Raw genomic sequence first — 855 nt, forward strand, 5'->3', positions numbered from 1 at the left:
ATCAAGTCTCAGCTCTTAAGACATCCCACTGCCAGCATACACCGACAAACACTGTCACATCTTACACTTGCATGTAACATCCTGGTATTATACACGTCAACGCACCGCGAACACAACAGCCAACTCAACACTCACACCATGGGACTCAAAAGAGATTCATTTGGTAGAAACTACACCCTGCAGGCGGGAGTTCAGGCTCGTTTCTTTTACTGCTGTGAAGTTGCACTATCAGTTCAGTGAGAAGCAGCTCTATCAGGGCACACACACACACAACTGGGCCCCCATCACGTGTCCCAGCTGCTGTCCTTAAAAGCTATGTTGACTAATCGAAGCTCCAGCTCGAAGGCATCGGGGCGGTCCTGTGGATTGGCAGCCAGCATCTCCTTGAGCAGCCGTTTCATTTGAGCATTCATGGACTTTTTCTTCACGGGGATGAGCAGTTCCATTTTCGGGTTCTCCAGGAGCGCCTCTCCAACGGGCACGATTGCTGTCCCCTGCTTGACGTAACTCCCCAGAAGTTCTTTCTTTGTTTCTGTATCTATAAATGTGATTCTTTCCAGCATTGCCCAGATTATAATCCCCAACGCAAAGATGTCTGCTTTGGCAGTGTAGTGTCCTTCCCAGACCTCAGGGGCCATATAGAAGTCAGTCCCACATGCAGTTGATAGAAAACACTTATTTACGTTGACTGGCTCCTCAGCATTCTGTCCCGAGGCCGAGCATACTTTACTCAGCCCAAAATCAGCCACTTTGAGGGTAGGCTCCAAGTCACTAGTATCCATCCTGCTCCGGGATATCAGAATATTGTCAGGTTTGAGATCACGATGAATAATCTGATTTTTGTGCAGGAATGAC

At 48.3% G+C, this 855-nt stretch overlaps 1 protein-coding gene across 1 annotated transcript in view; it reads right to left on the bottom strand.

The window, feature by feature from the left end:
• Nucleotides 1-284: 284 nt before the first annotated feature.
• PDIK1L (PDLIM1 interacting kinase 1 like) overlaps nt 285-855 on the bottom strand; it is a 3,801-nt gene continuing 3,230 nt past the window's right edge. The window contains exon 2 of the mRNA XM_010015468.1: nt 285-855. This exon is cut by the window's right edge and continues 182 nt beyond it. Within this exon, the coding sequence (XP_010013770.1) occupies nt 285-855 (571 nt within the window).

Source organism: Nestor notabilis, unplaced genomic scaffold (genome assembly GCF_000696875.1).
Source record: "Nestor notabilis isolate BGI_N333 unplaced genomic scaffold, ASM69687v1 scaffold8595, whole genome shotgun sequence".
NCBI classification, from domain to species: Eukaryota; Metazoa; Chordata; class Aves; order Psittaciformes; family Psittacidae; genus Nestor; species Nestor notabilis.